The 23,231-nt window shown below is 52.5% G+C and overlaps 1 protein-coding gene across 3 annotated transcripts; it reads left to right on the top strand.

Annotated features, from left to right (window-relative positions):
* Positions 1 to 406: 406 nt before the first annotated feature.
* Positions 407 to 22,079, top strand: AGPS (alkylglycerone phosphate synthase). 3 transcript variants are annotated; one of them, XM_032957299.2, is made up of 20 exons: positions 407 to 672; positions 1,522 to 1,611; positions 2,485 to 2,575; positions 3,128 to 3,248; positions 3,780 to 3,854; positions 5,289 to 5,360; positions 7,245 to 7,324; positions 8,242 to 8,322; positions 8,900 to 9,025; positions 9,478 to 9,586; positions 10,820 to 10,947; positions 11,083 to 11,134; positions 12,410 to 12,486; positions 13,118 to 13,230; positions 13,798 to 13,867; positions 14,369 to 14,430; positions 15,329 to 15,418; positions 16,140 to 16,239; positions 16,797 to 16,854; positions 17,789 to 22,079. In XM_032957299.2, the coding sequence occupies exons 1-20, from the start codon at positions 422 to 424 to the stop codon at positions 17,908 to 17,910; spliced, it is 1,968 nt and encodes a 655-aa protein (XP_032813190.1). In that variant the 5' UTR covers positions 407 to 421; the 3' UTR covers positions 17,911 to 22,079. The 3 variants fall into 3 exon arrangements, with proteins under 3 accessions (XP_032813190.1, XP_075924168.1, XP_032813191.1); XM_076068053.1 differs by lacking the exon at positions 407 to 672 and adding an exon at positions 713 to 784; XM_032957300.2 differs by lacking the exon at positions 407 to 672 and adding an exon at positions 802 to 963.
* Positions 22,080 to 23,231: the final 1,152 nt, after the last annotated feature.

Below are 23,231 nucleotides of genomic sequence, written 5' to 3'. Positions count from 1 at the left end.
CGAGGGGCACACCCACCACAGCAACAACCAATCAGCTGCGCTGTGCGAATACACCACGTGATCGCTCGCAAACCAATCGGGCGCGACAGGGGGCCGGCGGGGGGTGGAGGGGGGCCGCCGGGGGGTGGGATGGGGGCGGGGGGATGGGGGGGGCTGTTGGGCGGGGCGGGCCTGCGACGACTCTGGCATACCAGAGAACGTCATCGCCAAGCGGCAACAGATTTTTTTACGAAATGGCCGTCCATCTTGGTAAGGGGGTAAAGTTGGCCTCGCCATTTCTTACGAAGACCGCCGGCGGCTCCGGTGATGGCCGAGGTCCGACGTCTTGGCGGCGTCACGCGCCCTGGCAAATGGGGGGGGGGGGGGGTTGGTGGCGGGAGGTGCGAGCGACTGATTTTTTTTACTTTACTCCCTGAGTAAGATGGCGCCGCTGGCGAGGGGGCGTCAGCGGGGCGAGGCGTGGCCGGGCGTGTGGCTCCGGGGCTGGGAGGAGGAGAGGCGGCGGCCGTGGGGAGTCATGGCCGCGGAGCGAGGGGACGCGGTTCGAGCCCGGGCGCGGCTCGGTCTCATCGCGGGGCACCTCAAGGCCCGGCCCGCGGGCTGCGCGGGAGCAACGCCCCAGCAATGCGCCTCGGCGGAGGGAGACGCGGGCAGGACCATACCAATGCGCAGGTGGCGGCGTGCGTGCGTGCCTGCGCGAGAGGGAGGCGGGGAGGGGAAGATTTCCCGCGTGTCTCCCTGTCAGTTTGTGTGTTGGTGCACCTAGTCTGGCACAGGCGCCGTGGTGAGCTCGGCGAATTGCGGTTGCAGCAGGAAAGAGCGGACGCGCCGAGAAGTTTTGTGGCTGTGAATGTGCGCGGCTCTGCGTGTGCGTTTGGTTTGTCGCGTGCGTGTGTTGGTGCACCTAGCCTGGCACAAGCGGTGGGTGACGTCGCGGACAAACAGCGGAGACTCGCGGCTGCTGTACGTGAATTGTGTTTTTGTGCATGCTTTAATAGGAGCTCGCAAACAACAGTGTTGTGCATGCCAGCGAGTTTGTCACTTCTGGTCTCTCCGTGTGTGTGTGTTGTGTAATTTAGTGTTGGTTATGAGTGGGTATTTTGTGTGCTTGTATTTGTAAGTACATTCGCCCGTGTGTCGGCCTTCATTTCTGTGACGGTGCGTGTGTGTCTGCGCACGTGTGAGCTTCTATCTGACGTGTGCGTGTTGTTGTTTGTGCGTGGCGTGGCTTGCCAGTGCGTGTGCCGATGTCCGTGTGCGTTTGTGAGCGTTCACGGTGACCAAGAGTTCACGGTGACCAAGAGTTCACGGTGACCAAGAGTTCACGGTGACCAAGTTCAATCGGTAAAGCGGTCACGGTGGTTCCTTGCCGAGTGAAGTTCGCCGGTGACCCGGTCTCAACCCCACGTCCCCTCTCGTCCCCTCTCATCCCTCGCTTCCCTCGCAATCCCCACGGCTCCCCTTTACGGCCCCCTCGCTCCGCATTTGGCTTCCTCTTGCACCCCCCCCCCCCCCTCGCAGACAGGACCTGCTCAAGTGGAACGGATGGGGGTACACCGACTCCAGATTCATCTTCAACAAGAAGGGGCAGGCAGAGTTCACGGGGAAGAGGTGAGGAGGAGAAGGGAATTCCAAGCACACCTCACGACCACTCCCTTAACGGTTGGCATAGTGGTCAACCCGTACGGGTTTACCCTGTATTCTTGTACAGGGAAATTCAGTTTTCAGGTCCATATAATGCGGACAGCCGTTTCAATGCGGGCAAACAAACCGTAGCTTTTGTCTATTTGTTTGTGTTTCTCCCTTGTGATGGAACTTTGTAGGATGAACGTTGAGATTTATAAGGGGCACGGGGTGACCAATAAGGCCTGAATTGGTCTGTAATAAGGTAGGCAGCACTGATAAGGGGTTGACAGGGTATGGGTTAGGATCAGAGCGGGCGAGCTGGACTGCAAAGCCATCGGCCGAAGTTGACGGTGGCCCAGCCACTCAGGGGATCAATTCCAGCTGGGTCTGTCCAGGTTGGTGACCCGGAAAGTTTTTTTTTTTGCACCTGGCACACCACATCCATCATTTCTTTCGCTTTGGCTGTCGGGACGAGTCGTGTGCCTTTACCGACTGCTAGCCACGAGAGTGCTTCAGCAGCCTCGACGTGCGTCTCGACAACGCTGTTATTTTTCCTTACGTTTCTGCCCAGGAAGTCACATTTAGGCGTTGAGAGTCCGTCAACACTTAGTTGGTCCACTTGAAGACCTCGTACGATCGGTTTCTGGCCCTCAACAGGGCCTTTTTCGTTCAGCATTCAGCTCTACGGATCACAAATGGATTTGAATTAACGACGTCCATTTCACCCAGATTGCGGCTCTATTGAAGGTTGACGCGAAAAAAACAACGCAACAGGTTGGGGCCACCGTAGGAGTCGGCGGCCGACCGTGATCCGGTGCTAACGCGACGACCCTGTGGCTGTGTTACCGTGTGGTGCAGGTACCGGGTGAGCGGCCTGGTGTTGCCGGCGCTCCGGGAATGGATGGAGCAGACGTTCGGCGCCAGCGTTGAGCACCACAGCGATGCGCGGGTGCGCTTTCCCCCCTTAGCAAACGGTGGTGGTGGAGATTTCACATTCTCATGGCGGTGCAAAGTTCACCCGCAGAGACGAACGCTTTTTGACTTGCAGCAGTGGTACTCGAGAGCGATGATTCACATGGCAAACAACGCGGCTGTGACCATAACATCGGTCCTCCCGTCAAGCATTTCAAGTAGTGTGACAGCACTATGCAGCGTGTGTGATGCGTGCAGACACTTTTCGTCATACACGGATAATGTAAGAATTGGTTTAAATTGATACTTATTTTAATTACTGACTCCTGAGTGACGACTGGACTGGATTTTAATGTATGCATGCTGTGACCACATTTTATGTACATTTGTGGTGGTAATAATAATAACTTAGTGAAGTTCCCCAACAGCTTTCTAAAGTAAAAAAATTCTGCTGATATAGCTCTATCCCATGTCTGTCTCCCACATGTGTCCTATGTCTGTCTCCCATGTCTCCCTTGTTTGACTCCCATGTCTCCAATATCTCTCTCCCGTGTCTCCCGTCTTAGCTCTCTCTCTCTTCCGTCCACAGACGTCGGTGAACGTGGAGGCGGTGCCGCCGCCGGTGCGGAACGAGGCGTTCGTGCGCGACCTCCAGCGAGCGGCGGTGCCGATGTCCGAGGACCCCGAGGACCGGCTGTTCCGAGCGCACGGTCGGTCTCCCGTCCCGTGCAGTCCTCGCACGCTTGCTCGTTCGTAATCACAACAACTCCTGTGACCGACACCGTGTGGAGAGGCCTTCATCTAGACAGTGGATTGACAAAGTGCTCCAAATAATCAACATAATAATAGTCACATGACAGCTCATGGTGACCTGCTCCTTCCGCGCACTTAAGACGGCGAGATTTGGACCTCGCAGTTTCGCGGTCAGTGGTCCATCGGCCTGGAGCTCACTGACGCTGCCCGATGTTCGAGACTCTTCGCAGACATTTAACCAGTACGGTAGAAGATGCAAGACACGACTGTTTAATAGAGCTTGCGATGTACGAATATTGCATACTCGTGACAAACTTAGGTTATAAGAGTTGCGTGTTTATAATTGTACTAACTTGCAAAGGTCCGGGAGGTGGGTCAAGAAGCTGGGCGTAGCGTAAACTCCTCGCTGACCGGAGCAGCCCTCTGACCCCACCGTACACCACCGCCACTCTCTCTCTGTCTCTCTCACCCCTGTGTCGTTTGTGCAGGTCACTGCCTGCATGAGATCTTCGCTCTGCGGGAGGGCAGGCTGGAGCGAGTTCCCGACCTCGTTGTGTGGCCCGGTGAGTGTCTCTGGGGAGGCGAGCGCCTCTGTCGCTCCGGCTCCCGTTCTCGCCTCTAAGTGAATATTCCACTTTAAATGAGCAATGGAAGTGGTGCTCATCTTCCATTGGCAACCGTGAACCGGTGGTGGAAATTCCGCATTCCTATGGCAGGGCTGGGTGCCTCGGTTGCGGGATGTTAACGACCTTGCGAGGTATACAGGACGTCATGGGTTTGATTCCAACCCTGATGCCTGTATATTTGGAGTTTGCGTGTTCTCCCCGTGGGTGTGTGGATTTTTTTTCTCCGGGTACTCTGGTTTTCTCCTCCACATTTAGAATCAGCATGCGTTGATTCTAATTGTGTATTTGGCTGCTATAAATTTCCACATGATAAGCCAAAAGGTGAGCTGTAATTTGTGGCCAGGTCAGTTCTTAAAAATAGCTCTATAGCTCAGTGGGCCTTACCTGGTAAAATATGAATAGTTGATAGTCCATCCAGAGGGCAACCATTGTTGTGAACTTTCCGCAACGTGGTATAAATTTTATTCACCCCAGAGGGATGATGGGCTGAGTTAACGCCCCCCCCCCATCCAAAATTTGAGCTCACTATCTTCCCATTGCGAGCCGCTCGCTCTACTGCTGAGTCACCTGGCTGGTTAGCTTTAATTTATAGGTACTACCATCTACCCATGTTTATCCAGGGTGATGCGGCAGAGGAGTGACCAGTATAAAACTAAAACACGGATAGCGCCAAACAAATGTAAATTAAACTACGAACGTGCAATTATAGTTTAGCTGCGTAGAATGCTGGTGAAGCCGCAGAATGTGTCATTTGTTTCTATGAAAGTAATCCATCGGTTTACTTGCCAACATGTTTGTGGTTATATATATTAATATTATTAATTATGAAAAATATATTATTATTATTAAAAATATATATTTTTATATTTATAACCCATGCTAACCTGATTGGTATACTTTACAATCCACTGTTATTGCATCATCTCACAGACGGGCTGCACAATGACCTTAATCATTAACTTTTTCCATCCATTTCATTCACCTACTGTACATAATGCAGGTTTTTTGGTTTAGATCGCATAAATATATAAATTTGTCGTTAAACCCGCCACCACCCGACACAGCCAATTAGTAAGGTTTGTCACTAAACAAAAATGCCAATTGGTTATGAGGGCAGCACACCGGTGCGTGTTAAACTACGTGTTAAACTCACCTGCTGTATGATCTTGATTTACTTACTGTAACCAAGAGCCTACTTTATGGACAGTTATATTTCGTGAGTTAGAATTTTTTTTTGTAAAATTATATTGCCCATGCTCATGATCATCATCCTCGTCATCATCGAATCGATGGCTGTTTCCCTTCAACGTGACTTTACCGAAAGAGCTAAGAATATGCCTGCCCATGTCCGTGTTTTGCGACGGATCGCAGGCAGCCATGAAGACGTGGTGCGGATCGTGGAGCTGGCTGTGCAGCACAACGTCTGCATCATCCCGTACGGCGGTGCGTTCCGTGTGTGTGTGTGCGCGACGCCACTTAACACAAATTGCGAAACAAATAAAGAACTAAATAGATAAACATCTCTTCCCCGAATGTAATCCAAATCGTGCTATCGGCATCGTGTCATTAGACCCAAAAATCCGTTAGTTTTTTTCGCAGAGTAGTACAGACCCCTGTCAGTGTAACACGTAGGCTTTCGCGACCAATATCATCCATAATACAGGGGTTTTTTTTAGGGTTACATCGCGTAAATATATAAATGTGTCGTTAAACCTGCCACCACCCGACACAGCCAACTCGTAAGGGTTGTCACATAAACAGAACGTGGCCAATTCGTCACTAGTACAGCACACCGGTGTGTTCGAGAGCAAAGCCACAACATTTACAATCTGAGTACGACGTTTCCCCAGTAATTACAACTAGCTTCATCAGGTGACAGCCAGGCCGCTCTGCAACACAGACCCCTGTGTTGCAGAGCGGCCTGTGGAATCGGATATTACAGAACTGTTTTCAATATTGCTTTGAGTGACCTTGTTTTCAAGTAGGGGGCAGCACTTTTTCACCCGCTTTGCTACGTGAGAGTAATGTTCGTTAAATTACAGTCAAACCAATATTTTTAATTCTCAGAATTGGATTTAACGAAATTAACTGTAGAACCAATTTTAATACAAATCATATATTTATACGTACAAAGTCATTGAAGACCAGGCTAAGGACAGCAAATTGCCTGCACTTAAAAACCGGTATAACCACGGGCGGCTGATTGGATTGGCACCAGGATGTCAATGGTGGCAGCTTAGAGCACAGACCTCTTGAGCCACCCGGCCACCTCCCAATCACCGCTTTAATCTGGCTGTGGATGCGTTTCCCAATTGCCCGGGCACACTCCGCACCGCTCTTGAACCCTGCGGTCACTCAAAGCAAATGCAGAGAAGCGGCGGGTAGGCATGATGTTGACATAGTTTTTATGGTAATAATTATCTATTGTACCCGTCATGTTAGGGTTTTCTACAACATGCCCGTTGTAGATCGACTCTCCCATTTTTTGTTGTCTTGTTACCAGTTTTGTTCTGATTGTTCTCTCGGTGTTGTGTCATGAGACAAAGTGCGCGTTTGGAACTCTATTAGAGAATGGTCCGTTGACGGAGATATCTGCGATATCTCCGTCAACGGACCATTCACATGACCTCGTTTATCCACACGAAGGGATGCTCCGCTTTCTTACCTGCCCTGCTCTAGAGATGTTCATCGCTTGAGCTACAATATATCCCAATAAAAAATATCGAAAATAGAAAACACCAACATTTTAACGTAACAATTGTATTATACATTCATTGGTGGCTGGTTGGGCACCTTCGACTTGAGAACTGCATTTAATCGCGGTCGTGACAAACCCGTGATCTCAGCAGCGCCAGCTCCACGTCTCTGACCTCTGAACCACCCAGCTGCCTCAATTTCACCCGTTAATCTCGCCAATAATTCTCGCATGTTTACTCTGCGTACGCAACGCTCTAATGCGCACCACGTGCCCTGTTGCGGTTGACACTTGAGTGTCATGTCCCATAACGCCGCGTGTCCTGAGTCCGTCTCGAAGTGTGTACGTACGTATGTTGAACTTCTTTCGCACCGTACGTAGCCAACCGTATGTGTGTGTATGTATGTGTGTACGTTCAACTTCTTTTGCACCGCACGTACCCAACTGTGCTAATCGGAGGTGCGGGGAAAGGGCAAGAAATACGTTTACAATCTCCATTTAAAAGTGCATAGCTCCAGCGGTTTCCGAATATCGGAATGGAACGGCGTTCCAGACGGCTGCAAAATCACATCTGTGACGAGTGCGCGTGTTTCCCGTCCCCATTTCTTCGTGTTTGTGTCCTGTCCTGGCAGGCGGCACCAGCGTGTCCAGCGCCCTCGAGTGTCCCAGTGACGAGACGCGCACCATCGTCTCCGTCGACACGTCTCAGATGGTACGGCTTGCTGCCTGCCTGCTCGCTCACTCGCACCGTCTGCTCTGTGGCCCCAAGGGCCCCCCCCCCGTTACACTAAGAGGGCCCCAAACACATGTTTTGCAGGGTTATTAGAGGCCACCACGCCTTGCAGGGTTTTAGGCCCAGGGTGGGGAAGCTTTTCTTCACTGAGGGCCAAATAGGAATCTCAAATTCCTTTGGCGGGCGACCACACATCCTATAAATATTGCGTATGTGTCGGCCGATTGTACGAAGGCCCTTTGCAGTTAGTGTGCAATTATAATTAGAACACAGGGTTCCAGTCGGGTCGTAAATATTGCCCTCTAGTTCCTGATTGATGCAGCTCAGCCAAATAACTGTAATTTGTGGACCATTTCTAAATTTTGTGCCCCGAAATGCGTATGAACTAAAGTCTTGGACCATATCCGTTCGGTTCCTTACCACTGATTTAGAGGGTCCAGCATGCACTCCACAAGGCCCGTAGGTTCCACAAAACATTAAACTAAAACTGTTAAACTTTATATTCTACCAGGTAAGGCCCACTGAGCTAAATAGCTATTTTTCAGAAGCGACCTGGCCACAAATGATAGCTCAACAAAGTGGCTTTTTGTGTGGAAATTTATAGCAACTAAATACCCTAAAGGCATGTTTATAAATGTGGAGGGAAAAACCGGAGGATCCGGAGAAAATCCACTCAAGCACGAGGAGAACACGCAAACTCCAGTTAACATCTCCTAGCCACCGTGATGATTATGAGAGAGGGAGACACGCAAACTCCGAATACACAGCAGCAGGCATCAGGGTCGGGATCGAACCCACGACCTCCTGCATACCAGGCGAGATGTTAACACTCCATGTCGCACTTCAGTTAAAGAGTCTGCGCCGTACCACAAACCCCGCTTGCGGCTCCCTTTCAGAACCGCATCCTGTGGATCGACGAGACGAATCTGACGGCACGGATCCAGGCGGGGATCATCGGGCAGGACCTGGAGAGAGAGGTGGGGTGACGATGACACACGCAGGCACCCATGCCAGGTTCCCCGCGCCCATACCCCGGTATTCCAGTGGCCTCTAACTGGGGCATTAACCTGGTCTCCCCTCCCCAGCGTTACGATTGGGATAATTGAATGCTTGACCCAATTGTGCCGGCGTAACGGTCGGAGCCACCCTGCGTGTGTGTGTGCGTTTATGATGCCCCCGTGCGATGGATGGTGCAACTTTTGTCCGCGTCGTTCCTCCCTCAGCGTATCCCCTTGTCCCTTTGTCCACATGGCCCCATGCCGACGGACCCCCCCAAGTCACCATATCCCCATGTCCCCGTATCTGCATTTCTCCATTTGTCATGTATGCCTGTGTCTCCATGTCCTTGTGCCCCTGCATTCCTACGCCCACATACTCTGATGTCCGTGTGCTCTCATGTCTGCGTACTCTCATGTCTGCGTACTCTCATGTCTGTGTATCACGAAGCCATGTGTCCCCATGTCTTGCGTATCCCACGTGTCCCCGTGTCGCGCGTGTCTCCATATCTCGCGTATCTCCGTGTCCTGCTCCCCCCCCCCCCCCCGTGTATCACAGCTGGGCGAGCGAGGCTACTGCACGGGCCACGAGCCTGACTCCATGGAGTTCAGCTCACTGGGTGGGTGGGTGGCGACGCGCGCCTCCGGCATGAAGAAGAACGTCTACGGCAACATCGAGGACATGGTGAGGCAGCGGCAGAAGCAGCACACGCCGCGGGGGGGGGGGGGGGAGGGGGGCACGCATGTTGTAACACTGCGTGGTGACGCTGTAACGCCGTGTGGTGATGTCCTGTGAGACGATGCGCCGTGTAACGGTTGTGGGTATGGCGGTGCTTTGCTAACTTGCCTCTGTCCTCCCTTAAAACAACCCCCATATCTTCTCCCTCGCCCATCCTTATGCCGCCACTCCCTGCCCCCGCCCCCCAGCTACGACCAGGCCTACCCCAATCACTAACCTAACCCCTACCGCTACCCCAACCGCTACCACTACCCCAACCCCTATCGCTACCCCAACCCCTATCGCTGCATGTGTTGCGTCTAACGATGCTGCGTGGTAACGCTGCGTGTAAAGACACTGCGTGGTAACGCTGGGTGTGACGATCACTGTGGCGGTTTGTGCGTGTGCTGCGCATGCAGCTGGTGCATGTGAAGGTGGTGACACCACGCGGCGTGGTGGAGAAGAGCTGCCAGGGCCCACGCACCTCCACGGGCCCCGACGTTCACCACTTCATCATGGGCTCCGAGGGTAACTCCAAACAACAAAGATCCCCCGTATAGCCTTGACAGACTCTCGGGGCAAGTGCTGTTAGCGAGCACCGCACACGCAGACGCGCGCTGCTATTCGCCATTTTGTGTAATTAAAGATAAATGAAGTGATAATATAATCACGACGTTGACGATATTTTGCAAGCCGGACCGCGCGACTATCGTGCAGCTTGCACCTTGCGGTAGTACGTCGTAGCATCGCCTTATCGCGGCGACCATAGTTACACGGATGGGATCCCCCACACCCCCCTCCTCCACCATGGCGCAGTCCCCCCCCCCCCTTCCTCCCCAGAGGTCATGAACTCCAAGGGTCACGGTGGGGTCACTCCAGGAATTTGTGTTGTGTTCCTGTCCCAGCCGGCTCACCACTCCCCCTCCCCCCAGCCTGTGACCGGGGTTTGAACTTTAGCGTTGTTCGTGGCCGGCCGACGCATCTGTCACGTGCGAGAGTTACGGCCCCTCTGGAGTCACGGCCGGGTCAACGGGCTGCTGCTAGGCGATCGGCGACGCATGCACATTCTTCTTTGGTTCTTTCGGTAAAGTCACCACGTAGAATGAGAATAAAATAATAAATTGATAAAATAAAATAACGCAATAAAATTCTCACGACGTTTCGGCCACAACACAAGCGGCCTTCATCAGGTGAAGGGACGAGACTGTCTGGAGGACAGCGCTGTCCTCCAGACAGAAAGAACCAAAGAAGAGATGAATCCTTGCAGTCACGAAAGCTTTAAATCGGCATGCACATTATTTTTGCACCCCCGATGAGCACAGTTGGACTAAGTACGGTGTGCGAAAGAATGTTCTGCGTACCTTTGATTTGACTTTTCCGTGGTTTCTTGGTAAATTCAGTGTGAGGCTGAGAGTGCCTGCCACGCCCCTCCCCACCCCCTCGCGCACCGTGCCTGCTCGCTGCACAGGTGCTCCGCTTAACAGCACCTGCCCCAACAGCAAACGTCAGCTACACGTTGGGGGGGATGGGTGGAATATTTTGTCTTTGTTTACACGTGTATGTGTCCACATGCATGCGTGTGTGCGCATGTGCATCTGTTTGCCTATACATCTGTGTGTGTGTACACGTATGTCTGTGCGTTTGCGCATGTTCATGTATGAGCGCACGCGCGCACGTGTACGTGCGTGCGCGCGTATCTTCGCGCGCACGCACGCACGGTCCGACTGCGTGTTTACCCGTGCGTGCGTGTGTGTGCCACAGGAACCCTGGGGTTGGTGACCGAGGTCACCATGAAGATCCGGCCACTACCCCAGTCCCAGAAGTACGGCTCCGTGGTTTTCCCGTCGTTTGAGCAGGGTGTGGCCTGCCTGCGTGAGGTCGCTCGCCAGGTGAGACCCTGAGGCATGCCCCTCTGCTCATAGCCATGCTCTGCCCCTCAACTTGCCTTGCCCCCTAACCCTGCCTTGTCACATTCGATCGTTGAGGCCGCTGTGCTGCTGCTGCTGTTGTGGTGCTGTGTGCAGAGATGTGCGCCGGCCTCCATCCGCCTCGTCGACAACTCACAGTTTCAGTTTGGTACGACCGCTCCCCACGTCAGCCCTCGCTCCACGAACTACACACCTCACCCCTCACACCACGAACTACACACCTCACCCCTCACACCACGAATCACACACCTCACCCCTCACACCACGAATCACACACCTCACCCCTCACACCATGAACCACACGCCTCACCCCTCACACCACGAACCACACACCTCACCCCACGCTCCACGAACCACACGCCTCACCCCACGCTCCACGAACTACACACCTCACCCCTCACACCATGAACTACACACCTCACTCCTCACACCACGAACCACACACCTCACCCCACGCTCCACGAACCACACGCCTCACCCCACGCTCCACGAACTACACACCTCACCCCTCACACCATGAACTACACACCTCACTCCTCACACCATGAACCACACACCTCACCCCACGCTCCACGAACCACACGCCTCACCCCACGCTCCACGAACCACACACCTCACCCCTCACACCACGAACCACACACCTCACCACTCACACCACGAACCACACACCTCACCCCTCACACCACGAACCACACACCTCACCACTCACACCACGAACCACACACCTCACCCCTCACACCATGAACCACACACCTCACCCCTCACACCATGAACCACACACCTCACCCCTCACACCATGAACCACACGCCTCACCCCTCACACCATGAACCACACCTCACCCTACGCTCCACGAACCACACACCTCACCCCACGCTCCACGAACCACACACCTCACCCCTCACACCATGAACCACACACCTCACCCCACGCTCCACGAACCACACGCCTCACCCCACGCTCCACGAACCACACACCTCACCCCTCACACCACGAACCACACACCTCACCACTCACACCACGAACCACACACCTCACCCCTCACACCACGAACCACACACCTCACCACTCACACCACGAACCACACACCTCACCCCTCACACCATGAACCACACACCTCACCCCTCACACCATGAACCACACACCTCACCCCTCACACCATGAACCACACGCCTCACCCCTCACACCATGAACCACACCTCACCCTACGCTCCACGAACCACACACCTCACCCCACGCTCCACGAACCACACACCTCACCCCTCACACCATGAACCACACACCTCACGCCTCACACCACGAACCACACACCTCACCCCTCGTGCCATGAACCACACACCTCTCCTCTCACACCACGAACCACACACCTCACCCCTCGTGCCATGAACCCCAGACTGATGTGGGGTCTCCATCTCCACTGTTCAGGGCACGCGCTCAAACCGCAGGTCTCGTCAATCTTCACATCGTTCCTGGACGGCCTCAAGAAATTCTACATCACCAAGGTGGGTGGGTGTGGGTTGGTGGGTCGGTATGGGTGCGCGGGTGGGAGTGGTTGTGTGGGTGGGTGTGGGTGGGTGGGTATGGGTGGATGGGTGTGGGTTGGTGGGTCGGTATGGGTGCGTGGGTGGGAGTAGTTGTGTGGGTGGGTGTGGGTGGCAGTGGGTGGGTGTGGGTGGATGGGTGGGTCACGATGGGTGGGTGGATGGATATTGGTGGTGCGGTGCGTGGGTGAGTATGGGTGAAGCAGTGGGTGGATGGAGGTGTGGGTACGGGTGGGTTAGTAAATAATAGATAATTCAGGGCATGTGACTGAGTAAATGACTTATTGGCAGAGGTTTGTACCTACCTGTGCGTGTAATTGTGATGTAAGGGTTTGTGAATGTGAATATATAGTTTAATAGGGGCTGTGTGAGAGAATGTCTAGTTTACTGGTGCGCGTGTGTGCCATCATGCGCCTGTGTATGCCTATAACTCGCAACCATTAATGTGTGTGTGCATATGTCCTCGCATTGTGTGTGTATGCCCTGTGCGCGTGTAATTCATGAGTGACCATACACTTGTCTTTGTTTGTATGTGCGTGTGCGCGCGTATGTATGTACGTGTCCATACGTCCGTGTAATGACCCTGATGTAGTTCAAGGGCTTCGACCCGCAGCACCTGTGCGTGGCGACGCTGCTGTTCGAGGGCGACCGGGATGCCGTGCTGCAGCAGGAGAAACACGTGTACGACATCGCCGCCAAGTTCGGGTGAGGGTGCCCTCCTGGGCCAGGCTGCCCCACTCGCAGACGCTGCCCTCCGTACACGCTGCCCCCCGTACACGCTGGCCCATCCCCCCTCACAGACACTGCCCTCTGTACACGCTGCCCCAGTCCCGCTTACAGACGCTGCCATCCGTACACGCTGTCCCAGTCCGCTGCAAAGGCTCCCCCCTGTAGTTGCTGCCCATGTACGGACTCCGCCTGTTGAATATGTCCCAATCGAGGCTACCTTTCTTGAGACTGCCATTTTTAAGGCTGTCCCCATTCGGGCTGCCCTTATGGAAGGCTGCCCTTATAGAGACCATCTCTATAAGATAGTTACCCCTATCACAGTCTATGTCAACATCAAGGGTTCCTCCATGTAGTGGCTGCCCATTGCTGCCCTTGTACAGACTGTTCCTGTAGACCCTGCCCTGCAAGCACTGCCTCCGCAGATCCTTTCGCTGAGCGACGACCTTATCACGGGGACCGTGCCCCCTGTGGACACCTGGCCCCTCTCGATGCCGTCCGTCCCTGGCCTCTCATGCCGTTGCCCTCCGCGCTGTGTTGCTGCAGGGGCCTGGCGGCAGGCGAGGATAACGGGCAGCGCGGGTACCTCCTCACCTTCATCATCGCTTACCTGCGCGTGAGTCACGTTGGGCGCCGTGCGTCACAACGCGACACGGCTTGCCTGCGCGTGTGGCGCCCGTCGTGCAGAGTAAACCACTGGAAAATAAACAAAACTATGACAATGGGAATAACAAAAAATCCACTGGCCAATTTGTCCAGCTCAGGTGACCTCACCGGGTATTCTTTCTCGAGTTCTCTGCTGCAGGGTGGGCTCACGGTTCGAGTTACCTCCTCCTCCGTCCTGGTCCATCTCTCGAGCTTTTTCCTCTTCGCTGCATCACTCAGCCTCCCCTTTCTTCACTCCCTCTTTCCTCCTCCCTCCTTCACCTTTGCTTTATTTTCCCCAACATGCTTCTGAAGCTTCCTTCGGCAAGCCTGCTTCTCTGGCAGTACGACCCGTCTAGATTCTCGGTCTTCTTCCTTCTCTGCATAGCTCTGATCAGACTTGTTCCCGGGCGCACACCGCAACATCTTGAACCTCGGCTGTGCTCCACGCTGTCCGTCTTGTTACTCACAGGACCTGGGCATGGACTACTACATCATCGCGGAGTCGTTTGAGACATCTGTGCCCTGGGACAGGTAACTACTAAACTATTTAAAAAAATTTTTTACCAGGTAAGGCCCACTGAGCTATGTAGCTCTTTTTCAGAAGTGACCTGGCCGTCACAAATAATAGCTTAACGAAGTGGCTTATCACGTGGAAATTCATAGCAGCCTACATACGTGATGTTGATTCTAAATGTGGAGGGAAAAACCGGAGGACCCGGAGAAAAATCCACGCGACCACGGGAAGAGAGACAGGCAAACTCCAAATATACAGACATCAGGGTCGGGATCGAACCCACGACCTCTTGTATACCAGGCGAGGTAGTCAACATCTCGCCACCGTGGTGGCAATGGCAATCACGTCGGTAACCTGAGGGTGTGACGCAGTGCTCTCGTTTTGTGGGTCACTGAGTAAATCTTAACCTTTCGTTTCTGGCGACAAGCGTGAGCAACGCGTATTTGCCCCAGGGATAAAATGCACGACGTTACTTTGAAGCCGAGAGTAAGGTCACGCGTGTCCGCACGTATTCCGTGTCTCCTGACGCGGTGCTCGAAGTTGTTTGCGTGACAGCACTGAGCTGTGCCAGGCCGAGGGCGCCATCCAAAGACCGCGCTGACCCCGCTCGCCCACGCGCGCGTTTTAACACGCGCGTGCGGGGATTGAACCTGAATTCGATTCCTGCTCACGCCCAACACCAGTGACGATTATCTGAACCGGTCCTGGGCCTCCCCTAGGTCAACTCAGCCTCAAATGAGAACCTGGTGTGGTGTGTAAACATCACCACTAGGGAGAAAAAGGCGGCCGGGCGTAGTATTGGCCACTGACCTTCCCGTGCGCCGCGCCGGCCTTCATAGGTGCTCGCTAACAGCGCTTGCCCCAACAGTCTGGTTAAGGCTACACGGGGGACTCTTTGTCTTTGTGCGTGTGCAGAGTCCTGGATCTGTGCCGGAACGTGAAGGAGTGTCTCATCCGCGAGAGCAAAGAGCGAGGGGTGCAGTTCCCGGCGTTCGCCTCGTGCAGGTTGTTTGCCTGGCGGTGGCACCGCGTGCGGCACGCAGATCAAAGCGGTTGCTGGTTGGGGGGGAGATGTCGTTATCTCGATCAAACAGCACCGCTCGGCTTGTTGTGCCGTCCCAAACCGCCGTGGCACGGCTTCCTCGTGCGCCGACGAGGTTGATTTGACCGATCGAGATCGTCTGCCCGTTGGTGGTCGTGGTGGTGGTGGTGGTGGACGGGGTGACTCCGGTCGTGCTAAAAACGCTGAGCTGGCACCACAAAGACCTTGAGTTTGAATCTGGGTTAGTGTCTGCTGCCCGTGATGAAAGTGTAGCCAGTTGACGTCAGCGCAGCCTCCAATGACCCGCATAGAAACCAATCTGCAATCGATTAAACCGCTTTCTCCACTGTAGTTTACGGGCTCACAGAGATCCATAGACTTGAGACTTAAATAGCAACTCGTACGCTCACATTGAGACCCACAGACTGTGATTAAACCAGGTTACCAAATGTAGCAAGTTGACGGTATAAGTCCGGTCACCACTGACTGCGACAAGATCATTGCGTTTGCTTTACCGCCTTAATTTCGGATGGATCCCCGACCCTCTGACAAAGCTTTTGGTTTCGGTTGACACGCGATGCGACGTCGTCATACGCGGGTTGTATCGGGGCGCGCGGTGGTCGAAGGCTAACCTCTCCTCTCCGCCCGCCCCCGGTGCTCCCCCTCCTGTGGTCGTTGGCGCAGGGTGACGCAAACGTACGACGCCGGCGCCTGCGTTTACTTCTACTTCGCCTTCAACTACCGCGGGCTTGGCGACCCCGTGCACGTGTACGAGCAGATCGAGGTGAGGCCGCCACCTAGCGCCCGCCGCTGCAATTGCCCCGCGTCGTTTGAGGGGTGAGCAATGTACGGACGTTGCTCACCACTGGTACTGCAAGAGAGGTCCCTGGCAGTGACAAAAGTATTGGCAGGCTGAAAATATTCCCCCGTAGCACCCAAATAGTTTAGCTCGTATAATAATAATAATAAACTCGGTTTTCCATAGCACAAGTTCGCACAAGGCCGATGGAGAAAGCCTGATGTAAAAACAGGTGAGTTTTAAGACACAATTTCAAAAGTAACATAGACTCAGATTCCCTAATGAACCGAGGAAGGGAATTCTATCATTGTGGAGGATGGCTGCAAGAGGTTCTGTCTCCAATAGAGCAGAGTCTGGTCTTTGGAAAGAGAAAATCAGAATCGGCAAAGGCAAATATAGTTTGGGGCCATTTATAATCGGTAGGCCTCGTGTGGCTGTGGGTCATATGCATTTGAGTCACGACCCCATGGTTCCCCCTGCCCCCCTGGTTTAACCCCCCCCCCCCCGCAATCAATTCCCCGTTCCGTGTTTTTTCCCGGCAGAGCGCAGCACGGGAAGAGATCTTGGCGAACGGGGGCAGCCTCTCTCACCACCACGGCGGTGAGCAGCGCCGTCGCCGCCACCGCGCACCGGCGCACGTGCCGAGCGTGCCACTCTCTCTCTCCCCCAGCTCGGCGATCTCTCTCTCTCTCTCCCGGCTCGCCACCGTGCCACGTGTGCAGATGTCTCTCTCCACGCACGGCATCGCTCGCCGCTCAAAAATTCCCAGCATTGAGCGGCCGTGCGCCCATCACGCTCGTGTGTGGTGGTGGTGGAGGTGGCCTCTGCGGGTTGCTGTGCCCATTTGGTTTTGTGTGTGTTGTGTTTAAAGTGTGTCCACTGCTTTCTGTGTGTCGTGTCTTGTGTGTCCAAGTCAAAGTGATTTTCTGCTAAAAGCATTTAGGCAGCGCCCATTCCCCGTTTACAGCTCTGAGTCAGTGGTGGCACTTCCACATTGTTAGGGCAGGGGTGAGTCTATAGGACCACTGTTGACTTCCTCACTTCGTGGTACAGGGACTCCTCTATTTACGAACGAGTTAGGTTCCAGAGGTCTGTTGGTAAGTTTATTTGTTCATAACTCCAACTTTACTCCTGTCAAGTCCAAACATGTTGTTATGGCATGTACACTAAAAACGGGGAATGGCTTTAAAGTTGTATAATCTCCTGCAGATGTAGATGCAACTCTCGCCATCTATTGCGCGGTGGTTAAACTTACAACTCTCGGTCCGAACAGGTTTGGTTCGTATCTCTGAAAGTTTGTAAGTTGAATAATCGTAAGTAGAGGAGTCCCTATACTAGTGTTATTACCCACAGAGGGATGATGGGCAGAGTCTTTCCCCAACCAGCATTTTCCGCTCGCTCTACCGCTAAGCTTCCTAGCCAAATTTATGTAAGAATGTTTCTATGTGCTGTCTGTCCATCTCATGTGCTGTGTCCACGTTGTCGTATTTACACCGGTACTCTGTGTGTGTACTGTGTTTGTTCCCTGCCACAGTGGGGAAGTTGCGCAAGCGCTGGCTGCCCTCAGCCGTGTCGGACGTCGGAGTGGGAATGCTCCGTGCCGTCAAGGACTACGTGGACCCCAAGAACATCTTCGGCAACAAGAATCTGCTCTGAGGACCCATCCCACGGGGGCGGGGGGGCAGGAGGAGTTTGGCAGGAAGGGGGGGGGGTGTGGTGGAGGGGGGCGGGTACGGAGGACAGTAGCTGGCAGAGAGGGCAACCCATTTCCACGGATAAACCCAACCGACCATCAAATACATGCACTTGGAGCCGTGTAACAGGCCAGTCGCCAGATGGTGCCACTCAACACTTGATGGGAACACCCACCACCAGATGGGCACTCACCATATAGGGCCACCCCCAAGATGGGCCATTCGTCAGATGCGTGGAATGGCCGAAGTGGTGAGCCGCCGTGGCATTGGCGGAGCCTGGGTTTGATTTTCTGGCCCTGTCCCACACGGCACTTAATCCGCTCGCTCGGCGCGCTTTGGATTTGCATTGAGTTGGCTTTTACTTTCATGCTTTAGCTTAGAGGTGAATGGTTGGCTTTTGCCGGGAACGGTTTCTGCAGGGTTTCCGGTGTGCTGGAGAAAATTATTGCCTGTGTGTGTGTGCGCGTGTTTGTGTGTGCGTGCACTGGTGAGAAATGTGGTCAGGTTGTGGTTGCCACACCCCACCCCCCACCCCTTTGTGTGCCGTGCCCATGTGCACAGGTGCTCGCTGACAGCACTTGCCCCAACAGCCTGTGCAGCTATACGGGGGAGCTTTGTGTGTGTGTGCTGGCCGGTGTGCTTGGGACTTCATGCTTAAGATGACACTAAACTCTAGGCATGTATCGATTCATCGATTGAAATCTATTATTGCACTCATACATGTATGGAATTGTGTGCGTAACTATCGGTCATTTACGATTTATGCAAATTATATGCAAACGATACGAAAAAGTTGCATTTGGACTAGTGGGGCGAACAAAACTGTACAAACAAAACTTTACGAACGAGACTGAAAGAAATGAGGCAATATAAATAGATGCAAAAACCAGATGAGGTGAATTGATTACTCAATCGAATCGACATCAATTCGTGGCAGCTCAATTGCTGGAGTGGAGAGGTGATTCCTTACATGCCTAGCTTACAGTGTGCGAGCGAGCGTACATGTGTGCGTACATGAATGTGTGTGAGCATACTCACGACTCGTGCGCGTGTGAAGTTGTGTATTGGTGGGTGCTTTTTGTGTGTTCACGTAATAAGTGTGTGCATATATGACTGGGTGCATGTGTGTGTGTTGGTGGTTATGAATGTGTGTATGGGTGGACTTTGAGGCTTGAGGTGACACTGAACAGTCGGGGATTAACAATGTACCTCTCCTGGAAATCTGGTGAATTGTCACGATTAAGGGTAGCGATTCGATTACAGAATCAATATTTTTTTTACACATTGCCGTGAATGTAGCAGCCTCGAGTGGATGCTAATACCCATTTCAAAACCTGACGAATCAAAAACATTGTTTCTTGCCATGATTTGACGAACGCGTCTTCATCTTAAGAATCTCATATCGATAATCGATTAATCTGTCCATCATCATTTACACCCCTACTTGACGGCAAAGCTTTAGCTGAGAGAATTCAGTGAAGATCGGAATATACAGAGTGCTCTGCATCGTTGCAGAAAGCGGGTGGGAGGGGCGTTTGTGTTCGATATGACACGTTAGCGTCGAAGCATTTCATTTCGAGAGAAGACTCCACCCAGAGACCCAAGCAGCTCTTCTATCGTAGCACCACACCTCGGCTGCGTACCCCGGGGACTCGCACGTGAGTTTTAAGGTTCAGTGTGAGAAAAACGATTTTCATTTACTTTCTCGAGCACCGCCAATGCTGTCCAGTGCCCTCACTGACGTGAGCTGCCGTCCATTTTATTTTATATGTCACTGCAAGTGTCACTAACGGTGCGTGCCACAAAGCCACTTGAAAGTCTTTTAACTCATTCCTGAAACTTCCTGGGACAGCCGAGGTGGGAATCCACAAGGGCTTTTCGAGGTGGCTGGGTGGCTCGGAGATCCGAGTGCTGAGCTAGCACCGCTGAGATGCATTTGAATCCATGCAGCTGCTGCTGCCTGTCGTTAAACCGGGTTCTCGACTGCAGTGAGTTGAATGGCCTCAGCCCGGTCACCAATGACTACGCAAATAACCCCGTTACTTATATGGTTCTAGTCAACTGTGTTAAATTTCAGCTTGGAGCGCCACAATATTAAGGTTCATACTTTTTGTTTTTTTCGGTAAAGTCACAGGTAAAACAAAATTAAAATAAAAGAAAACTAAATCAAATCACGACGTTTCGGAGGCAACACAAGCTTCCGTCTTCAGGTGGAACAGTCACAGCAAGATAGATGCATCACTTGATTTGATTTAGTTGTCTTTTATTTTAATTTAGTTTTACCTACGTGACTTTACCGAAAAGACCAAGGAGTATGAATCCTTGCAGTCACGAAAGCTTCAAATCTAGAATATTAAGGTTGACATGCGATGATCGTTACTCTCTGTAGCAGAGTGGGTGCACTTTCATTGTGGACCAAATGGGTACAGTGCTCTGTGAGAGTTTCAAATGGATTTCCTTTACCAAGACATGATGCTGATAGCCCGATCGGGATAACATTGAGGGAAAGCATTGAAAAAAATGGTTAAGTTAATGTTTTGGGTTGAATCTTCCTTTAAACCGATATAAGCTCTAGGGAGCCCAAGAATCGTGCCTGTAGGGTTAAATATGCTGCTGATCCATGGTGTCTACTAGTGATCGTTTGCTGCCATTCTGAAGAGCAAAACTTAAAGGCGATTGAGGGACCTGGTGGGAGTGGAGGGACATGGTGAAGGCAATTGGGGGACCTGGTGGAAGTGATTGGGGGACCTGGTGGAATTGATTGAGGTGGTGATAGCAGGGAGGGTTATGATCATTCGGCAGGGCTGGGACAAGTGGGCGGTTGGCTACTTGGTTAACGATATGGGTAGTATTAGTGGCGAGCTGGCTGATGAGTTCAAGTGGCTGATTGGTTAGGGATAGGAAAGTACTAGTGTTGAGCTGCTGGTTCGTATAAGTGGCTAGTTGGTTAGGGATAAGGGGTAGTAGTCGTTAGCTGGCTGGTTAGTACGGATGTCTAGTTGGACAGGTTTAGCGTTACTACGATTGGCTGGTTGACTATGGTTATAGGCTGGTAGGCTAATGGATTAGGGCTAGCGGCTAATTCGTCGGTTATAGGCAGGGCTTGGTTTTATCCACTCCCGAATTGCTTACTCATCCCAGCCCACGTCCTTGTCAGTTTTAGTCCACTGTTTTTCAGCTATGGTTGCCACCTGTCCTGATTTTCTCAGGATCTTCCTTTTTCAGAGGCAGCTGTCCTGGGAAATCTGTCTTTCCAGGGCATTAAAAGGCCGGGGTTTCGTCAGTTACATAATAATGCGCAACTCACTCAAAACAACGCATTCACGTTTAGTGCTCCCCTCTTCTGGTATTGTGAGATTTTTTTTTCCCACGATACGTCCCGGTTTTTGTATACCTCATAGGTGGCAACCCTCACCGACATTGAGAGCTGACCCCCATCCTCGTGTTGAACTCTGGTAGCACGAGCCAGACGTTTCATTTCATAATCCTCTTCTATGTCCCCTCTCCCTGGCTAACCGGCTCGCATTCTTCGTAACGCTGCGCGCCGTGCGGCAGTTGTGTCGTGATTTTTATACCCCGTACGCACACAGACCGCGCTTGTAATAAGAGATTTTCATTCGGACACTGATGTCCTCGTCTGGACTTTTTTTTCCAGACCAGGACCAAGACGAGATCAGACATGGACCGACATTTTACGGCGCACTGGACAGAATACCTCTGCTGGATTTAGCCCAATTCCAATCAAACGTGTAGCCATTCAATTACTTATCACGCTACTGCTGGTGTAAAAGGGCCTCCACTTGAGTGAGCTCGATACGGGATTATTTTGGTCTACTCTTCCACGGTGGCCAGACATCTTTTAGAAAAGATTGAGATTACCCACACTTTGCCCCCCACCACACGTGAGCTGCCTACTCTATCCAATCAGACTTGACCGATCCGAAATTAAGCTTCTGCTCGACGGGACTGGACCCGGACTAAATGGGACGTGGCAACTCCCACGGTGTTCAGACCACGAACATCACCACCACCAGCTGCTGCTGATGTTTATGGGTCGTGCGAAATTGAGCGATCGTCGCTGCACCAGACTTTGTTGACGTGATTATTAATAAAGTCGCGAATTTGCTTCGATTATGGCTCCAGTGTTTTCATTGAGACTCCACGTGTGTAGCCTGGGATTCATATCAGCTGGAGCTGCCCGGGACTGAGCTCTCGAAAATGTATTCGATGGGAAATGAAGCCCTGCTTGGAGCCGTTTATCAAGGCGGTTTGGCGAGAGGCGAGATGTTAACTACCTCGCCAGGTATACAGGAGATCGTGGGTTCGATCCTAACCTTGACGCCTACATATTTTGAGTTGGCATGTTCTCCCCGTGGTCACGTGAAACGTTCTTTTTTATTTTACCAGGTAAAGAACGTATTTACTGAGCTACATGGCTCTTTTTCAGAAGCGATCCCGCCACAAATAACAGCTCAATTAAGTGGCTTATCATGTGGACATTTATAGCAGCCAAATACAACAGCAAATAATACCTCCACCATACTCCCATCATCACAATATAATATCCTGCACAGCAGCTGAATTAATCACTCCACCCCCGTTATATGCGTGATTCGGGGGTGTTTGCAGCCTTTGGCTGCCAATCCGGTTGCCGAACGGATACATTTTAAGGTCGCACTCATTGCACACGAATGCTTGCCACAAATGAACCACAATACCTCGCTGATCTCGTTAAGGAGCAATGAACAATCACGCGACACTCCGGTTGTCATCCTTGAAGCAGCAGCAGCAGCAGCGGCTTTTGGTTAACCATCGAACAAAGGCGGTGGTCACCGCTGCATCGCGCGGCGCTTTCAGATTCGCTTCTGCGGCCGTCTGGAACGCTCTTCCTTCCGATGTTAGGACGCCACGGGAGCTGTGCACTTTTAAATCATCCAGATTGACAAACTCATTTCTTGACGACTGCTTTTTGTGTCGAGTTTGCTGTCCTTCCCCCGCGCCTCCAATTAACGCGGTTGGCTACGTAGGGTGCGAAAGAAGTTCAACATACATATAATCCATTATTAGTCTCATACCTGTAAACCCGTCATCAGTGCCTATCGTATTACAGACCAATTCAGACTTCATTGGTCACCCCGTGCCCATATAAATCTCAACGTTCATCCTGCAAAGTTCCATCACCAGTGCCGGATAATTCTAATAGCAAAAGTAGCTACATATGCTACGGGCCCCGCACTTTCAAGCTATCAATTCCGGTTCAGTGATTCTGCACTTGCTCGATTA

The sequence above is a fragment of the Petromyzon marinus genome, chromosome 19 (genome assembly GCF_048934315.1).
Source record: "Petromyzon marinus isolate PM22_M1 ecotype Great Lakes invasive population chromosome 19, UKy_Petmar_22M1.pri1.0, whole genome shotgun sequence".
Taxonomy (NCBI): domain Eukaryota; kingdom Metazoa; phylum Chordata; class Hyperoartia; order Petromyzontiformes; family Petromyzontidae; genus Petromyzon; species Petromyzon marinus.
The sequence above is the reverse complement of the archived record's forward strand: the minus strand, read 5'-3'. Positions and strand labels throughout refer to the sequence as shown.